The sequence below is a fragment of the Lampris incognitus genome, chromosome 14 (assembly GCF_029633865.1).
Source record: "Lampris incognitus isolate fLamInc1 chromosome 14, fLamInc1.hap2, whole genome shotgun sequence".
NCBI lineage: Eukaryota > Metazoa > Chordata > Actinopteri > Lampriformes > Lampridae > Lampris > Lampris incognitus.
Window position 1 is genome coordinate 13,476,626 of NC_079224.1, and position 16,977 is coordinate 13,493,602.

General features: G+C 44.6%; 3 protein-coding genes across 4 annotated transcripts; 2 read left to right on the forward strand and 1 right to left on the reverse strand.

Annotated features, from left to right (window-relative positions):
• The first annotated feature begins 272 nt into the window (after positions 1-272).
• Positions 273-3,799, forward strand: lrrc42 (leucine rich repeat containing 42). 2 transcript variants are annotated; one of them, XM_056293250.1, is made up of 7 exons: positions 273-952; positions 1,042-1,173; positions 1,280-1,398; positions 1,557-1,642; positions 1,713-1,826; positions 2,401-2,485; positions 2,581-3,799. In XM_056293250.1, the coding sequence occupies exons 1-7, from the start codon at positions 573-575 to the stop codon at positions 2,871-2,873; spliced, it is 1,209 nt and encodes a 402-aa protein (XP_056149225.1). In that variant the 5' UTR covers positions 273-572; the 3' UTR covers positions 2,874-3,799. The 2 variants fall into 2 exon arrangements, with proteins under 2 accessions (XP_056149225.1, XP_056149227.1); XM_056293252.1 differs by having other exon boundaries at positions 1,280-1,308.
• Positions 3,800-4,402: 603 nt separating this feature from the next.
• Positions 4,403-7,519, reverse strand: tmem59 (transmembrane protein 59). Its single transcript, XM_056293292.1, has 8 exons — positions 7,276-7,519; positions 6,937-7,042; positions 6,690-6,784; positions 6,442-6,594; positions 6,238-6,310; positions 5,983-6,103; positions 5,724-5,841; positions 4,403-5,166 (listed from the first exon to the last, which is right to left on the reverse strand). The coding sequence occupies exons 1-8, from the start codon at positions 7,429-7,431 to the stop codon at positions 5,014-5,016; spliced, it is 975 nt and encodes a 324-aa protein (XP_056149267.1). The 5' UTR covers positions 7,432-7,519; the 3' UTR covers positions 4,403-5,013.
• Positions 7,520-7,622: 103 nt separating this feature from the next.
• tceanc2 (transcription elongation factor A (SII) N-terminal and central domain containing 2) lies at positions 7,623-16,938 on the forward strand. The gene is made up of 4 exons (XM_056293465.1): positions 7,623-8,110; positions 8,232-8,373; positions 14,620-14,813; positions 16,368-16,938. Exons 1-4 carry the CDS (start codon positions 8,012-8,014, stop codon positions 16,554-16,556), a joined length of 624 nt encoding a protein of 207 aa, XP_056149440.1. The 5' UTR covers positions 7,623-8,011; the 3' UTR covers positions 16,557-16,938.
• Positions 16,939-16,977: the final 39 nt, after the last annotated feature.

Below are 16,977 nucleotides of genomic sequence, written 5' to 3' on the forward strand. Positions count from 1 at the left end.
AAAGCGCGGCATGTTATTGTTTATCGTTTCAGCACCGACATATTCACGTCGTACGTCACGGTGGGATGGATTTGAAAAACTTTATAAAAAAAAACACACAACCAACAATTTCAGGAAATACACGTGTGAGTACGGGAAATATTTGTACTTTTGTGTGTGTGTGTGTGTGTTTAGCGTCTTTAACCGAAGTCTTACTGCTGCGAGACTTTTATTTTGGAAGTTGTGGCGCCTGTATCCGTCCACGTGGATCAAACGCGTGACGTCCACGTAACGGGCGGGCCGTCCGAACGGTCCCGCGTCATTGCGAGGCGCGGTTAGAAAGAGGAAGTGGGTTTCATTTAAAGTAGGAAGACCGCTGAACGAGCGAAACCAGCGAGCCAGGATTCTTGCTTCGGAGACCGGCGTTTGGCCTCTGCCGACAGAGGCTTCAACCCCACCCCCCACCCCAGACTGTCTCGGGTGTGAGCGACCCGTTCGCGGTCCGGTGGCTGGTTCGAGGCTGCCCGGGCTCACTTCTGCACCGTCGGTTCTATCCGACCGTTTTCTTTCGCGGGTTTTAAAAAGAAGAGAAAATGAACGTTATTTATATCCGCGAACGAGGGCAGCTTCGTCATAACGGTCTCCACCAGACAGCGGCCGAGTCGGTGTCGTGCAGACCTCAGACCAGGCCGCTCCTGTCGAAGAGGGAGCACTTCGTATTCGTCTACAACGCCGAGGGAAGTCTGAGGTACTCGGCGAAATCTCTCTTCGACATCTCCCTGTTATTCGTAGCCGACAACGTCCGCCACGTCGACTCGCTGCGCGGCTTTCCCGAGCAAATGGGCGAAAAACTCTTCGCCGCGGCCGAGGAAAGGCTCGCGTTTTCGCACGCCGACGCGGCCGCGAGAGCTCTGCGCGTGTTCGGTGACGCGTACGGGGAGCTGGTGCTCGGGTCCCTCTGCCTAAGAAACAGGTACCGGATGTTTCCGTCCCTCTGAAGAGGTCCCCCTTCTGAGGGTGGCGCCCCCTGATGCTTCATTTTTGTCCCGTTTGTCTCCGCAGCTTTTGTCTTTTGTCCGAGCGGATGGACGAAATCAGAGCGTTCCGCAGTTTGAAGTCTCTGGATCTCTTCGGCTGCAGACTAGGGGACAGCCACGAGATTTTCCAGCATTTAACGTCCAACTCCCTGGTCAGGTAGTGCTCCCCTCCTGGATCCCGAGGGAATGCGCTTACGGCATGTAATGCGGTGAAAGGGCTGTCTCTTATTTTGACGTTATTTTGGCTTTCTCCTCTTCAACAGCTTGATTAATCTCTTCATTGGAGGCAACGGTATGTCAGACGTTGGCTTGCAAAGACTCACTGCGCCTGTAAGGATACTGAAGAAGGGACTGAACAATCTTCAGCTCCTGGATCTGTCTTGTCAGTTTCAAAAGCGTTGTCTCCCTCCAGTTATTGTCCGAGGCATCCCAATAGTGTGGAAGCCTTTGTTTCACTCCATATCCTCTCATACAACAACCTAAGGCTAATATTGAATAAATGGTTCTGATTAGTTATGATATGCTTGCTTTCTCACACAGACAACCCCATCTCAGAACGGGGTATTGGATACCTTACATGCCTCTCAAACCTACAAAATCTCGATGTGTCAGGGACCAATTTGAAGGTAAGACGGCTGCATCATTAACATCTACTGTTTATGGAAGTGCTGAAATTTCTGTCATTTACATCTCCAGCTTAGCACTGTGCTGAAAAAAACTATGCGAGACCTGACAGGACTTGTTCAATCAGAGAGGCCGCTGGATGTCTTTGATCATTCAAGATGTACAACTGAAGGTTGGGCACAACAGGTAATGATCTCCAGCTGTTAATCGTAGAAATATACATACTCTAGTCCTGTTTAAATCAAGTGCTCTAGTGATTCACGTTCAGCTTTCAAATTATAAACGATTTGTACTTTTTGATATTTTATTGAGGGTGGCACGGTGGCGCAGCGGTTAGCACGGTCACCTCACAGCAAGAAGGTCCTGGGTTCGAGCCCCGGGGTTGTCCAACCTTCGGGATCGTCCTGGGTTGTCCTCTGTGTGGAGTTTGCATGTTCTCCCCATGTCTGCGTGGGTTTCCTCCGGGTGCTCCAGTTTCCTCCCACAGGCCAAAGACATGTAGGTCAGATGACTCGGCCATACTAAATTGTCCCTAGGTGTGTGTGTGTGTGTGTGTGTGTGTGTGTGTGTGTGTGTGTGTGTGTGTGTGTGCCCTGTGTGATGGCCTGGCGGTCTGTCTGGGGTGTCTCCCCGCCTGCCGCCCAATGACTGCTGGGATAGGCTCCAGCATCCCTGAGAGCAGGATAAGCGGTTCGGGTAATGGATGGATGGATGTTTTATTGATAACCTTCATAAATAACCATTTGACTTGTTTTTCAAGGTTATAAACCAATGGGAAACAAATGCAATGGAAATGCCAAAACAGAAAAAGATTGAAGGATTACGAGCTTCAGCAATTTGCTTCTGTGAGTTTCCTTTCATTTTGAATCCCAGTACATGCTCGGAAGGATAATTAATTACACATCACTTAAAACAGCATTTGAAGTATATTGTTCTCCAGATGGCAGGAAAAGGGTTGTACATGCACTAGACGCACCACCTTTGATATTGGAGAAAGAGGAAGATGCCAAAAGAGAGTGGCTACATTTCTACAGACCAGCAGTGATCAACCGCAAACCCGAAGTTCAACAGTTTGGCAAAACAAATGATCACACAGAGACTTCCTGTTGCAATGTCAAAAAAAGGCAGCAGCAGCCGGCGTGCAGTGACAGTTTGCATCAGAGCTCCCCAGCAAAACGTTTCTCATCATCTGCTGTCACAGCGGAGGACATGGACCTATTGAACACCTATTGATGATGCAGCCATCTCACAGTCCATTGAGAACTGGGAACAGCCTGACATGTCAAGTCGTTAAACAGCAAACACAAACATCTAAGCTCAGAGTTTGGAAACATTTCCTAGGTGATGTGCAGAGGCCAATCGTTACAGCTTTTCTTGTCTGCATCTAGTTCCCTGTAGTTTTTCTTTTGGTTGGTTGAGTTTTGGGCAGATATGCTCATGGAACCAATTTTGATGGTTGCATTGTTTTATCTAGGAGATCCAGTTTTGAGGGTTTCAGCATCAGAACATGATCGTCAGAGAGGTGACTCGGGAAGTCACTGATTTCTTAACTTCTTTATTTATTCATTTTCCTGACCTAGACCTTAATATTGTAATAAATAGGTTGCGGCATGTTCGGTTACTGCACGTATCCATCCTCATGTCATTATAGAGGTCTGAGGGTGGTAAACATGTCATCTCACAAGAAGCCTGTGATGATCTTTGCTGCCTTGCATAAATAATTGATTGTAGAACCAATTGTAAAATGTAAATCCAGGAAAAAGGTTTTTTTTTCTCCCTGGATACAGTTATTTAATTGCAGTTATTTAATTTAATAAAGAATCTGATGATGCACGTATTGTATATTTATGATCATCAGCAGAATGTAGTTGTAACTTAAAATGTCATTGAAATGGAGAAAATGCCTCGCTGACTTGGGAAACTGAATTCTTCATGAGAGAAATTTGCCTTGGGCTTAGGTTTGATTACATTTGTGTGTGAAATTGTGATTACAACTGTTAAACGGCAGTATTTTGGTGTGATTCCTTATAGCGTAAACATCAAATAATCAACTTACCTTCTAAGTGTTGTAGCTGATTGAAATGAACATGAACTAAACTATTGCACAAAGGGTAATGGAAATATTTAAGAAATAAATATTGAAATATGCACGGTCTGCAAGAAACATTGCAGTTCACCTAAAACAAAGTCCACAAACTGGCCGGATATCAATTGAAAATGCCTAAAACGTACATGAATATTTAGCTAATTGATGAATAACATTCTGAGGTAATTTTTCTTGGTCTTTGGGCACTACTGCATAGCCAAATCGGCACTTTGTAAAGCTGGAGGGCTTGTTCACAGTCACCTGGTTTTTACTTGAACCTTGTGGAAAACCAGTTTACGTTCAAGGGCGCCAAGGTAAACATAGCTCAGTACTAGATTTATAGACTGGGTGAGAGTCAATTTTATGAACCAAAGTTTGAGGTTCCTGACAAATCGGCTGGTCATATCCATCACATCACACATCAATGTGCTAAACCATTTCACTCTGTTGCAGTGTGGAAATGGCTCTGAGCTAGGTCTCAATTCTTGGGGATTAATGGGCTGGTTACTACGTTTGATTTAAGACAATTTCTACAGCTGTTCTGCAGGTAGTACTCGGATGTTTTTCTAGCTATGCTGTGGCCTGCAGGAATTAGTTTGGGGTTTTTTGCGTACCAGTGGACCCCACAGGTATATTGAGGTGGAAAGGAAAAAAAGAAAAATCAACAGTTTCACTCTGCCACATTTTATTTAAGAACCTGTTTTCATTTGAGAAAGGACAAGAGTGAAGTTACGAAGACCTATGCACTGTCACTTTTAATACGGATTTAGAGCATAGTATTATATCGTATAATTCAACAGGATTCTAATATGAAACCCACTGCAGTAGAAACACAACACAAAAGGAGAGTGAGCAATATCAGCGTAATCAGCTAAAAACCAAAATCAGTTTCATCAAAGGTTTAGAGTTTCAGTGAAAACTGGAGTACTTCAAGTCACAAGTCGTGTATTAACACATCATTATTCAATAAAATAGCAACACCAATGAAGGCCAAATGCTAACAACAAAATAGGAGAAAAATCCAAAAATCTATTTGCCTCATATCGCCATTGTTACATGGTAATGCCTCAATTATACCAATATACAGAAAAAAATCGCTCAAACACCCCCATCGCAGAAGCTTGATAGAGTGATGAGACATTAAACCGAAGTCATATAAAATGTGCAGGAAGTAGCTATCCCTATTTAGAAAGCTAGAAGTGGGGACCTTGCGCCAGAGGTGGATAAAAGTCAACTTCATTATTATTTATCAAGAACAATGTCCCTGCTCTTTTGCCACTTAAGCTTCTAGATGTTGGACTGGTCCAGGTTGACTTTGGAAGGGAGGGGGCCGGCCTCCTCTTCCTGCCCTGTGGAGGTGATGATCACCAAGGAGGATGCAGGGTATGGAGTCAGCTTCTGTTCCTTCATGTAATCCATATCACCGTAGATGCTCAGTTTCTGAAAAGAAAAAGGCAAGAAGAGAAAAAAAAGGATGCTGAGTGGATGCATCTTTTAGCCATAAGTGAAATAAAATGCATTAAAATAGTTACAAGTCAAAAGTCATGAAGTCTAGAATGAAGAAACTTTAACTGCCAATTTGTCATATAGTAATAGGCAGAGAGGGGATAGACTTCGTCATCATGTTGATTTGCTGAAAGACTGCATTATATTTTAGAAAACCTGTTGACGCTCACATCCAGAACAACCAACAGCAAATAAAATTGGATTCAGTTTGGAAATTATTTCTAATTCTGAATAAATCCTGTCTTGGTGAGAGAATATGCCTTAGATCTTAAAGATTTAGATGACTTTATACAGAACAACACATTAAAATAACTGAATAATTAGACTGCAAAGATGCCACCCAACCAATAGTAAAGAATACGAACATAAAATCCCCGTAAACCAGAATACTGTTGCAACAAAAATCACTGTATCCCAAGAAAGGTAATTAGGGTCATTAGAGAGAAGGTAAAAAAAGAAGAAGCTGTAAATTGGAAAACAGCAGGACTAACCTCTGCAGGTACATATTGGTCAACAGCAGTTGCCACTGTGGCACAGCAAATCCAGATCAGGACTAGCACAGATAGGATCATGGTTGTAGTCAGAATCCATCCTGGTAGCCAAGGATTTCTAAAGAGAGCAGAGGAAAATGTTAAACGCTCGTAGTACGTATGCATGTTTACTAAATGAGTATTTACAAATGATACAAAGTTACTAACTTAAATAAATTTGCTCCCTTGACCATGTAAACCAAAGACTATGCCAACCAACCTTGAGAGACAGCTGAAGAGGTTGTAGTCATCCTCATCGATGTCACGGTCCCGAAACATGTCCCTGCCCCTCTCCTGGATAAAGGTGTGATGGTAGTCTTTGTAAACAGGGCTGCTTAAACCTGGTACCCAACAAGTGAGAATGGAAAGTTAGTGGGGTTGTGCAATTTCCTGTAACATTAAATTCTGTATATTTATGTTCGAGGAATGTGAATAAGTTGTGGACTTTATGGAGGGTGCAAAAGGGAGGGCTAACCTGTCTTCTGCGGATCTTCTTTGACGTCCTTCTGCATCTCAAATTGGGGAATAATCTGGATTTGCGGTTCAGTCTGTTAAACGGAAAACAACAGCTGATTTGGCGATTGTATCCCATCTGCCAGTTTTGCACAATAACAGGGTAAATCAAAGTTACGCGTCACGTTTAGGTCAAATACGACCCGTCTCATCATGGCATTCATACCTGGAATATGACGACCTTGCCATCATCAGCTTGGAGGTAGAATGTCCATGAGGAAGTGATGAAGTTGTGAGCCTGACTCATCATATCCTCCCAAAACCCTCTGACCAGGGCAAGGGGGTACAGCAGGTGAATCCTGGGCATCATGGCCAACAACTGAGACACCATAAAAACAAGAGTCGTTTGAGCTTATTAGCATATCTGAACTTGACCAGCTGAGGCCCTCCTGGTCTGATGACTATCTTTCCTACCTGCTCCTGCCTTCGTTCTGCAATTGGAAGCTGACTCCGACAGCCGAGGCTGCATGCATACTGCTCATCTGACTGGGGGTAGGCTTCTCGGCACGCTATGGACATTCAGAAGGTGACAAGTAACAGACGGTTACGCGGGATTATAGTGGACATGGGACAGAGAGCTCTCGCATGTCTTGCCACCAGCGTGCGGTGTGCCGACTGACTCGATGTGCCTGAACAATGAGGGAACCGGCGTCTTCCTTACTTGATTCACACTCGGACTTGGTCTTGTTTAAGTCTTCGTTTTCGCCTACAAACTGGCAAATGGAGAAGAGGCGACAGCCTCTCTGGCAGGCGTAGAGTTCCTCCTCCTTCACAACAACAAACCAAACAACAAGGCAGGAGCAGTTGAGCATCTGGACACACATCCGAGTTCAACAAGAGCGGTGCATTTAGACCTAAGCACGGGTTGCTACATATTAAAAGACACGACAGCCACATTGTAACACGCTAACGTTAGCCAACCGCGTCGGGGCCTGCTGCGGAGTCTCTGTGCGGCTAAATGCTAGCAGACGCCCCTCGGCAAGCCAGGACGAGCACTCACCCGCGGGTAAGTGTGCAAACTGTACGTCATTTGGCACGTTTTATGACAGGACGCCGTATTCCCCAGGACGCTGTCGAACACATCGGCGGACGCGGACGCGCACGCGAGGAGGACAACCAGTGCGGGAAGACAATCAAAACAGAGAAACGTTCCCATTTTGCCTGCGGAAACCTAAACAAACAACACCGCCGTCCCCTTCCCCCTGCGCCTCCGTCGTCGCCCGCGATCTCGCGTGAGCGCCGAGGTGACGAGAACACGCGTGCCTCGCGAGACTTCCGTATCCGTGAGTGGGCTCGGCTCTCGCTCTCTGGTGGCCGCGCTGCTAGGTTTATAGGTTCAGCCGGAAGTGTTTTTTATCCGATTTGTTGTTCACCCTACTTGGGAGAGGCATCCCTCCTCTGCTGCCCTCCCCGGGGCTTCCTCCTATTGTTCTCCCTGTTTTTTTTAGGGAGTTGTTCCTTATCCGATGCGAGGGCCTAAGGGTGTTGTGTTGCTTGAGACAAATGTGTAATTTATCCTACTGGGCATGAACAAATAGCTGTGCCATTTTACAATCCTGGCACCCCCCCCCCTTCCCTTGCCAACGTGAACTGAGGGTCGCTAGTCTGATTTAGCGAAACCCTGCTTGGACGCCGTAGTAAACGATCGACATCCATGTGCTGAGCTACAACACGGACCTATTTAATACAAATCAGGGGCAGCCTGATCCAGATAGTTTACAGTTGTGTGTGTTGAAATGGACAGATTTTTAGTGCGACTACCCAAAGGCGAAACGCCCATGAAAGCAAGGAGTAAGGAGAAGGTTTATAAGCAAACGACGATCGAGTCCTTACGGGTGAGCCATTAAATCAATACACGCGAGTCAAAAGCCCAGTATGACGTTGTCACGTGATTTCTGGTAGACGCTGTTGAGTGATTTCTGGTAGCCGCGTGTCAAATGCTGCTTTTCTTTACAGAGGGTGGTCGTGATTGAGGACGTGATGCGCTACAAGGCCACTCTGGAGTTGCCTGAACAGCCCAAGGAAAACCTCCTGGATGCCTTGACAGAGCTGAGCAAGAAGATTCCATCCAAGGAGGTGCTGAAGTCGACAAAAATAGGTAGGATGAAGCAGGATACGCCATGCATCAAGGGTCACCTAGATTATGGAGTTTCTCCAATCATTGGGATTCAGATTGATTGGCACAAAGCCTCATAACATGCTCTTGCATCTCTGAAGTGTCATCCTTCCCTGTGGGCTCGTACATTCAGGATATAGAGCAAACCTGGTCCAGTCAAACTAGATGGCCCCTACGTGTTGTTGAAATAGCAGAGTGACTATTGCAACAACACATCATCACCAGGGTAAAACTAATTTGTCTCACAATAGTCTAACCCAGACCATGTTCCCTAGTGCCGTTGGTGACTGTTTGGCCCAATCCCAATTCCGCCCACCTGGCCCTACCCCCAGTTTTGGAGTGGCCTGTACTGGGTAGTGGCCCTTCAGAGTAATTTCACCTGGCTGCAGCCTGCAGAATGGGGTGGGGTTTAACGTCGATTTGGAAGGGGTTAAACTCCGATTTCATGGGTTTGGGCAGGGTTAAACGGTTAGGGTTAGGGATGGGTGGGGTTCGACGTTGAACCCTGCCCCATTCAGCAGGCTGCAGCCAGGCACTCCTTCAGAACAGAGCTACAAGGGGGTAGAGTTTGAAATCTTTACCAAGGAAATAGGACACCACTCGTTACATCGTCACCATCATTGTTACATCTACTGTTCAGGATTTTATCAGTTGCCTGGTTTGCTTGGGACATGGTTATAACATTATAGTACTATACATTTTTATTAAAGCCTGTTGCTCGCTACCATTATTGACTATTATAGTGACAAGTCTGACCAAATTTGCAGGACAAAACAAGGCAGATTAATCTATTGATAATAGCCAGGAAGTATGTTTACATATTGGCTATTTCAGTGTAGTCCTGCCCATTGAAATTTCTGCCCTGCATTGATATCAGATGAATAGAGAAGTGCAGAACATTTGCTGCTGGGTCATTTTTCAAGCTTAATACACGGGACATGGAAATAACTACTGTCACTCACAAGTCGTCGTTTACGCAAAGTACTATTGACATCGTGAATAGCAATTTTTCTGAATGCTTGGTATAATGACCTGATTACATATTCCTTTGTATCTACATTAAATTAAGATATTCTAATGGATTTAAAAAATTTTGCATGATTATTTGTGAAAATACACACAATTGTCTTTCCCCGCACTGGTAGCCATGTGCCATGTTGCACTGCCTCAGTTCGTAAAGCGTTCTGAGAATTCTCTTCGACCACTCCGTTTGGAGGGTGCACCTGAAAATGCTCTGTTTGTAGGTGTCTTTATGCATGCTCAATAATCCAGGTAAGAAAATCGAAGAAAATTGAATCAGTTCATCTGGATACAACATTTAGTGACAGATATGTTCCATCACTCATGTAAGTGACCTCTTCAGTCTCAACTGACTGCAGGTATCCCCACCCTTATAAACAATACAGTTGCATAATGACCGAAACCAACGATCAGTTTCGTATGCATTACAGGCGTGACCATTAACTAGAGTTACAATGGCCATGTGTACTATCCATAGAGGCTTTAGGAGTGTTTGCAATCACATCATTGTAAGATGGCGACAGATGTACTAACGTCAGTAGAGACGAAAGGAACGCTCTCACGACTCTCAGTAAGGACAATAAGGACATCCTTCCAGCAGACAAAGGCAGATGTACTGTTGCATTAAACCAGACAGACTATCGTGAGAAAGTTATGACATTACTTAGTGACATAAATACTTATGAGCCCCCGAAACGAGGTCCACGCAGTGGTTACAAGAAAAAGGTGATGGATTGTCTGAAGCTTTTAGAACAGGACAATGCTATTGACAGAATTTTGTACCACGGATTATACCCAGGGGAAGCTATACCTAGTGTGTATGGTTTGCCTAAGATACATAAACAGGATGTACCTTTACAGCCTATTGTTAGTATGATTAACTCGGTGACCTATAACATCTCAAAGTTTCTGGCATCTATTCTTAACTCGTTGGTAGACAGTAATGAACATCACATTCAGAACACTGGATTTTATGGATAAGGTGAGAGACGTCATTATGGAGGGGGATGAAACAATGGTCTCTTATGATGTTATGTCTCTCTTCACATGCGTTCCTGTTGATGAAGCAGTGGAGGTAGTCCATATGAAATAACAAAATGACCCCACCCTTAGCAATAGGACCACCTTTAACACTGACCAAGTGTGTCTTCTCCTGAAGCTGTGTCTTCAGTCCACGTACTTCACATACAGGGGGTAGTACTATAGGCAGAGGCATGGGTGTGCTATGGGTTCCCCGGTTTCACCTATAGTGGCCAACTTGTATTTGGAGGAAGTGGAAAAGAGGGCTCTGATGTCCTATCCAGGGACACCACCTAGCCATTGGTTCAGATTTGGGGACGATACCTGGGTTAAAATTAAATCTCAGGACGTACCACATTTCACCGACCGCATTAACTCTGTGGACAACCACATCAAGTTCACCAGGGAGGATGTGAAAAATGACAGGTCAGCCTTCTCCTAGACAACAGCTGTCTAGGTGTAAACCAGTGGTGATTCCATATGTGGCGGGAGTGTTGGGAAAGTTGAGATGCGTATTTTCCAAATGCTGCCTCCCAGTTGCTTTCAAACCTCAAAATACACTACGCCAGAAATTGGTCCACCCCAAGGATCAGGTACCCCGGCACAAACAGCAATATAGTGTACGCTGTTAAGTGCCAGGGGGATTGGCGTGACTTGTACATTGGGGAACCCAAACAGATGCTGGCCAAGAGGATGGCACAACACAGGAGAGCTAACACGTCAGGCCAGGACTCCACAGTCTACACCAGGGGTGCCCACAATTTTTTGACTCGTGAGCTACTTTTAAAATGACCAGGTCAAAATGATCTACTCATATTAAAAATAATAATAATAAAAATACCCATTACATGTTTTACATATAGTATATGAACATTTATATACAGTGTGTGTATTTATATACATGTTGTGTTACATATACAGTATTGCAATGGATTTGCATTTATATTGAACCTTAATAATCATACCAAGCACTTGCTACTACACTATGTTGAAATTGCATCACTGCATGAACCTTTACAGCTGTGGTAAATAGATTTGTGATCTCTACCTCTCTACTCTGATGATGACCTGCACTGGAGGGAGTCAGACAGGGTTACATAGTTCGGACAGTAGCTGCTGGTAGCCAGCCTCAAGCAGGCCTCCAAATGATCATCTGTCATGGTGGAACGGTATTTGGACTTGATAATCTTCATGTGAGAAAAGGCTGACTCACCCAAATCAGTAGAGCCGAATAATGCTGTCAAGGAGGTTGCGCATTTCCTCATGTTTGGGTACTTGTCCTCTGTAAGTAAGTTCCAAAACTCTCCATGCGCCCTGGACTTAAGCTGAATATCAGCCTGTACTGTCAGCATCTCATCCTCCACTGCAGACGAGTTCAGGTGAAACAGTGATGCCATTGTTTAGGCGAGGGAATCCACCTCTGTATCTTCCCCAAATGGGTAGCACATAAATGTAGCGATTGGCTCAAGCAAAGCAAAGTCTTGAAACCATTTGTCAAAGTCTGACCGGACATTTTCAATCTGCTCTGTGTAGCGTGCACTGTCAAGTTGTGCACTCACCCTCCCTTGCTTCTCCAGCTCTGCTGCCAGGTTTCGGAAGTTTCCCAAATCACGGCGCTGCAACTTTGAGGACAGAAGTTGCATTTTCCGTTTGAAAGCGTTAACTGAGCTGATCATGTTTACCACGCTTTTGTCTTTTCCTTGCAGCTCTAAGTTAAGCTCGTCCAACATGTTGGTTAAATCAGTTAAAAACGCCAAGTCTAGCAGCCACCGATTGTCATTAAGTTGTGTTCCGCATGTTTAGTGATAAGGAGAAACTCCTTAATCTCCGGACAGAGCTCTCGAAATCTCTGCAAGAATCTCCCTCTACTAAGCCTTCTCACGTCAGTGTGTAGCAAGAGGTCAGAGTAGTTACAGTCGGCCTCTTCCAAATGTGTACCAAACAACCGTCTTTGAAGAGACCTCGCTCGAATAGAACAGGCGGGTTTGGTTGCCACATCCATGACCTCTTTCATGTTTAGTATTTTTGCGCATAATGCTTGTTGGTGTATTATGCAATGGTAATTAAGGAAGTCCGGGAAAGCATCGTCCTCCCTGCGCTTGGCAATAAATCCATTCGAGCGGCCCACCATAGCAGGCGCACCTTCCGTGGTGTTTGACACCAGTTTACACTGGGAGCTGGGTTTTATCCACAAAGTTTTTGAAGATCTGAAAAATGTCCTCTCCCCGCGTGTGTTCCTTCATGGGTAGCATTGTTAACAGCTCCTCTTTTGCGGTCATATCTTGAAACACCATGCGAATGAAAATGCACAATTGGGCCGTATCACTTATGTCCGTAGACTCGTCCAATTGTAGCGAGAAACACTCGCAGTCCACGATGTCCCTCCAAAGCTGCTGTGTCAAATCATCGCCCATCACTTCACAGCGCCTTGTGACGGAATCTCTGGATAACTGGAGAGCTTTGATTGAAGATATTATTTCTGATTTGTTTTTAAAGTCCCGAAACAACGAATCTGCTGCCTCAAGGAAGGCCTCTTTCATCATCTCTCCATCTTGGAAGGCTTTCTTATGCTTAATGATGGAGTGACTCACCCGTAAAGATGCTTCGGTGGCTGCCTTTGCCTTTGAATGCAGCTGCGGGAAAAGGGACTGCTGCACGATTAACTGCGATTTTAGTTCCCTCACCTTTCTCTTTCTCAGCTCGCTTTTCGGAGGGAAGTCATTGTCATAGTTTTTATGAACAGTTTGAAAGTGCCTCTTCACATTTCCTTTTTTTGGGATAGCAATGCTAGACTGACAGATGAGACAAACGCATTTGGAATAAGACATGGTGAAAAAAAAGTCCTCCTCCCATTCCACATGGAAATGGTACTGTAAAATGACACGCTGGCCACTGGCTGGTGGGTCTCACCCTTTAGTCGAGCAGTTAGCGATGTCTCCTGCGGTGCGGGCGATACAGGTTCGCTTCCCGGCCGCAGCAGTTTCTGTGGTTGCGTTGTCCCCCGAATTCGCTACAGTACGTTTTTTGTTTCTTGCTAGGTCCGGCTCCCCCACTCATTTTTGTTTTGTTTCACTTTTTTGTAGAGTTTTTTTTAGAGAGTTGAACTAGATAGCTCGATGCAGTTCTGCGTTAGCTCACGTTGTGGGCATGTGAACTTCAAGGTACGTTAGAGAAGGGCTCTGGTTGTTATGGTAACCTAATGTAACAAAGTTTTAGGTTCCGCTCTAGAATCTTTGGTTTTAGGCAACAGCAGACTGGCAAAAGGCAAATGCCAAATGGAGGACAGATGATAGGCTAATGTCTTGGAAAAAAAAAAGTTTTTTCGAATGTCATGGAGATCTACCAGCACTGCCTTCGCGATCTACTGGTCGATCGCGATCGACGTAGTGGGCACCCCTGGTCTACACCATCCACAGACCAATGGCCACTCTTTCAAGATGAGGATGTGCACATCCTTGATAGGGAGGAACACTGGTTTGAACGGGGAGTCAAAGAGGCCATCTGTGTGAAGAGGGAACGACCATCCCTGAACTGAGGGGGGGGGGGCTAAGAGTACATCTGTCACCATCTTACAATGCTGTGATTGCAAACATTCCCAAATCCTCTGTGAATAGTACACATGGCGATTGTAACTCTAGTTAATGGTCACGCCCATATTTACATATGAAACTGAGCGTTGGTTTCGGTCATTATGAAACTGTATTGTTTATAAGGGTGGGGACACCTGCAGTCAGTTTAGACTGAAGAGGTCACTTGGACGAGTGATGAAACGTATCTGTCAAGAAACGCTGTGTCCATATGAACTGATTCAACCTTCTTTGAGGCTGTGTTTGGAGGGCCATTTAGAGGGCCAGATGACCTTTACCCCTCGATCCCCAAAAAGAAACGGGACACCCTACCCTGGCCACGCTCAATGGAGGGGTAGAGCCAAGGATGGGAATTGGGATTGGGCCTTTGTGTTCTCTATGTCTCTAAATTTTTTTTTTCCCCCCATGATATGAAGTGATGAGCACGATGTGGTTGGACAGCTTGTAGTTCTGCAGTGCATGTTATAGCTGCATGGTAGCTTTCAGCAGCAAACACCCAGCAACATTCTGCATGCCTAATGCACATCAATCGTTTCATTGACCTGAACAGAAAAAACAGTTAATTAATTTTACTATGTTGTGAAAAATTCTTTCCTCTAAGGTCACACTGTCAACAAAATGCGAAAGCACCCAGACCCTGAGGTGAGCTCATCGGCAGCACAGGTTTACACTCAATGGAGGACATTCATCGAGGAGAATTCAAACAAGCCTTCCATTGAAGTACGCTCTGACAAGCAATCTGAAGGACTCAGGAGCAACGCTAGAAGACTAATGGCCGATGCACTGGAAGTTAAGGTAAGAAATCTCCTAACTGAAGTCACTCGTGTAACACTCGTGTAATTTAAGTTTTTGGCTTAATTCTTTCTCTCTACCTTTGTTTAATATTGTTTTCACTCCATTATGAATTCTAATGGTTGGATGTCTCCTTTCTTATCAACAAACACGCAGATAATGTGACTTCAGACCTCCTCTGGGTCAGCAAGGTCCACTTTTAAATTCAACATGCCACTCATCCATACTTAATTAGAAAATCAACCCTTATCATTTTTTTCTGTTTTACCTCCTATCATTTTCATTCTCCGATCAAATACTCAGTATGAGTATGCTAAAAAAAATTTGGAAACTCCTAATTATGTTCTCTGAAGTTGGGCTATGTGTATTTGCTGATAAGCAAAGAAACCTTTAATTTGGATTTGAGGCTGATATGACCTTGCCTCCCAAATAAAGAGAGGGATGAAGAACAACATGAATGAATAGAATAGATGCAGCTGATAGACATAATTTAGAAAGGGACGAGAGAAATATCAGAGTTTGGTAACCTAACAAGTCTTACGGCACGCTAAAAGTATAGGGGTAAACTTGCAGGGTTGTGTATTTACATGCCATATAGTATGTGTTACAACAAAAGGTAGCTTATTTTTATTCAGCAAAACATGTGGTCATGATTGACATCAAGAGTAAAATATTTTCTTCCACATTTGCTACCAAAGAGAAAGGTGGATTTCTATTCATTTAAGATAGCCAGTAAGTAGCGTCGGTCATCAAACTGCATATTCATTCCTGAAAGGGATCAAAAATCTTGAAAATCAATAAGAAACTGAATCGTACTGCAAGTTTTTCAATTCTTGGACAAAAAATATTGAAAAATTAGTTTCTTCATAGTGTATTTTACGCAATAGTAGAGTTTTCAGGTGCAAGTCCAGTGACCCATGGGCGGCACGGTGGTGCAGTGGTTAGCGCGGTCACCTCACAGCAAGAAGGTCCTGGGTTCGAGCCCCGGGGTAGTCCAACCTTGGGGGTCGTCCCGTGTCATCCTCTGTGTGGCGTTTGCATGTTCTCCCCGTGTCTGTGTGGGTTTCCTCCTGGGGCTCCGGTTTCCTCCCACAGTCCAAAGACCTGTAGGTCAGGTGAATTGAACTTACTAAATTGTCCCTAGGTATGAATGTGTGTATGTCAGCCCTGTGTGATGGTCTGGTGGCTTGTCCAGGGTGTTTCCCCACCTGCCGCCCAATGACTGCTGGGATACGCTCCAGCCTCCCCGCGACCCTGATTGCAGGATAAGTGGTTCGGATAATGGATGGATGGATGGAAGTCCAGTGACCCATTTTTTAATGATATTTTGCTTTGTTTAGAAAAATTAACAGGGTATGTATAGTCTGTCACTAGCTATACAATGATGAATAATGCACTGGCGGCCCGTCCAGGGTGTCTCCCCGCCTGCCGTCCAATGACTGTTAGGATAGGCTCCAGCATCCCCGCGACACTGAGAGCAGGATAAGCGGTTCGGATAATGGATGGATGGATGGGTGTATTTCTTTTCTGATGTAAATTTGCTTATTTATCCTGCAGATGGACTGTGGCCTCATCGACAACATCGAGAGAGAAGTGTTCCACCAGAGCTCCCGGCTGGTCAGTAGCGCATACCGACGAACTGTGAGGGCACTCGTCTTTGCCTTCAAACACAAACCCGAGCTCAGAACTCAAGTGAAGGACAGCACAGTGACGGTTAACCAGCTGGTTTCCAATTATAAAAAATGACTGCAGTTGGATAACACTGGATATTGGGCAATACAAATAAAATTGACTGGACTTGACTTGACTTGCCATAGACTCCACTGTGCCATGGTGAAATTGACTTTTAGGAAATTGATTTTATTTAATTAGATTTTGGTGTATGCGTTTTTTTTGGGATCTTTATTATTTTCTAGTTTGTTTGTTTTTTACTCTTCTTATTTACATGATTAAGAATATTTTCTGCTTCTTGGTTCATCGTGAGCTGTGAAATATTTTATTGTTGCATGGCGATCATTGCAAAATTAGCGTGTAACTTACTGTCGGGGAGCAGGGGTGGTCATGCTTTGCTCATCCCATGGTAACAAAGGTGAAATATACCTCATTTTATCAAACAAAGTCAACGTAGTTCTGCTCTGTTTTGTACTGCCAAGACAAATGTTTTTGT